Source organism: Poecilia latipinna, unplaced genomic scaffold, assembly GCF_001443285.1.
Source record: "Poecilia latipinna isolate Pla-1442-1.1 unplaced genomic scaffold, P_latipinna-1.0 Scaffold373, whole genome shotgun sequence".
NCBI classification, from domain to species: Eukaryota; Metazoa; Chordata; class Actinopteri; order Cyprinodontiformes; family Poeciliidae; genus Poecilia; species Poecilia latipinna.
The window spans coordinates 231169-232896 of NW_015112989.1; the positions used below are offsets into that span (position 1 = coordinate 231169).

At 36.2% G+C, this 1728-nt stretch overlaps 1 protein-coding gene across 1 annotated transcript in view; it reads left to right on the top strand.

The window, feature by feature from the left end:
- Window positions 1-554: 554 nt before the first annotated feature.
- The window catches only part of psma3 (proteasome 20S subunit alpha 3), an 8707-nt gene continuing 7533 nt past the window's right edge, over window positions 555-1728 (top strand). The window contains exon 1 of the mRNA XM_015036583.1: window positions 555-661. Coding sequence (XP_014892069.1) covers window positions 641-661 — 21 coding nt within the window. The 5' untranslated portion in view covers window positions 555-640. The remainder of the gene's footprint in view (window positions 662-1728) is intronic.

A 1728-nucleotide genomic window follows, 5' to 3' on the forward strand; every position in this document is an offset into this window, starting at 1 on the left:
ATAACATAAAGTTACCTAATTTTTAAAGTGCAATCAGTAATACTTTTAGAACAAATTTATATCAGTAATGATTTCTTGGTTAATGTCAAGTTGTCATAACAAAGACATTTTGAATAATGTCAACTTTGTATTAAAAATGTCATGATTTACCGAATGACGCTTTATGACAACAGTCATAACTATTCATGAAGACTTATTGATGTTCATGACAGGTGTTATGTCATGTTTATGACAGTGTCATGACAGTCTTTTTCAACCCCCTTCAAATAAAGTGTTACCTGAATAACTCCATGAGAGGATCAGTTGTAGTGAAGAAAGCCACAGCATCTCCCGAGTGTTCAAAAAGAACACTCCTGTAGATGGCGCTGCAGAATTGTGTCGCCACCACCAGCATCAAGTAACGTAGTCAAACTAAGGTAAAAATCTAAAAACAGAAAAAGTACATTCGAATAAATAGTAATGTGCATCAGAGTAGGACTATTTTATTTTTGTGTTTATATACACATTCAAAATATTTGCATCAAATATGCGGACATCGGGCGCTTTTATTGTGAAGGGCCAACACCGGAAGGGCAAAGCTTTTCTCCGGAAAAGCGGTCTGAGTGGTGGAGAGGTGTGCTGAAGTCAGTTCTTGTCAAAAATGAGCTCCATTGGAACCGGGGTGAGTGTTTACAGTCTGTGTTACTCTGTGGTTTTGTTAAGTAAATGTTAAGTAAATGTCTTTGTTGGCAGGTTTCTAAATATTTTTATGTTTGACTTTTAAAAAGCATTTGTCTGATAGCAACATGTAGCTTGTCGTCTGCCGTGTTAGCCTGCTGAGTCACAGGCAGGCCTATTAGCGCAGTAAAGTGAAAGTAAAATCCCTCTTTGTTTCATTATATATGTATTATTTTACTGCTTGTTGAAGCGCAAACACTGAGCGTAATTATTGATCTTATTAAATAAGTTTACTTTAAATCTTCTGATCTTGAGATGTAATTTTTCTAATGCTAACGGCTAGCTGCACTGTCAGCCAGACTCTGTGTTTCAGAAATCTACTTTAAGTTCGCGGTTGTGTCAGTTAAATATCAGTGATTAAAGAGCACACTCTAACATGTTAACTCACTGTTCAATCATTTTTGCTTCATTCGGGGTCTCACTTATTACCCCAACACCCCTCACTGGGGTAAAATCCAATATATGTTGTCTGTCTTTTAATAGATTTTTATTCACTCATTTGTGTTTGATTTTAGAAAAATGGTCATCAGTAAATACAACTGAATCAGTAATGTTATTTAAAGCTTACCTAAAACTTTAGTTCACATTGCTAACATCTGAACATGAATTGAAAGTTTGAACACACACCACACTCTGGCATAATGGAAGATTCAGATGCACCTCAAAATACCTCTGAAATTACAGTTTACTTTCATTCAAATCAAAAATTAAAACCTATATATTGAAATATCAGAACCGACCTTCAAAGGTCTTCAGTTTGTCTAATTATCATTTTTCTTTTTTTTTCTTTTTTCCTATGTCTACTTTTGTTCATGTTATTTTTCTGTATAGTTGCAGTTTTGAGAAAAAAATAATAATTCTCATCCTTCACAGAAGTTGATATTTCTTATTGTTGCCCTTTAATAGACATTAATGTAAACTCTTTGTGTGTGTGTGTGTGTGTGTGGGGGGGGGGGGGGGGGGGGGGGGGGGGGATCCTTCCCCCTCCCCCTTCCCTCTGCGTGGCCGGTG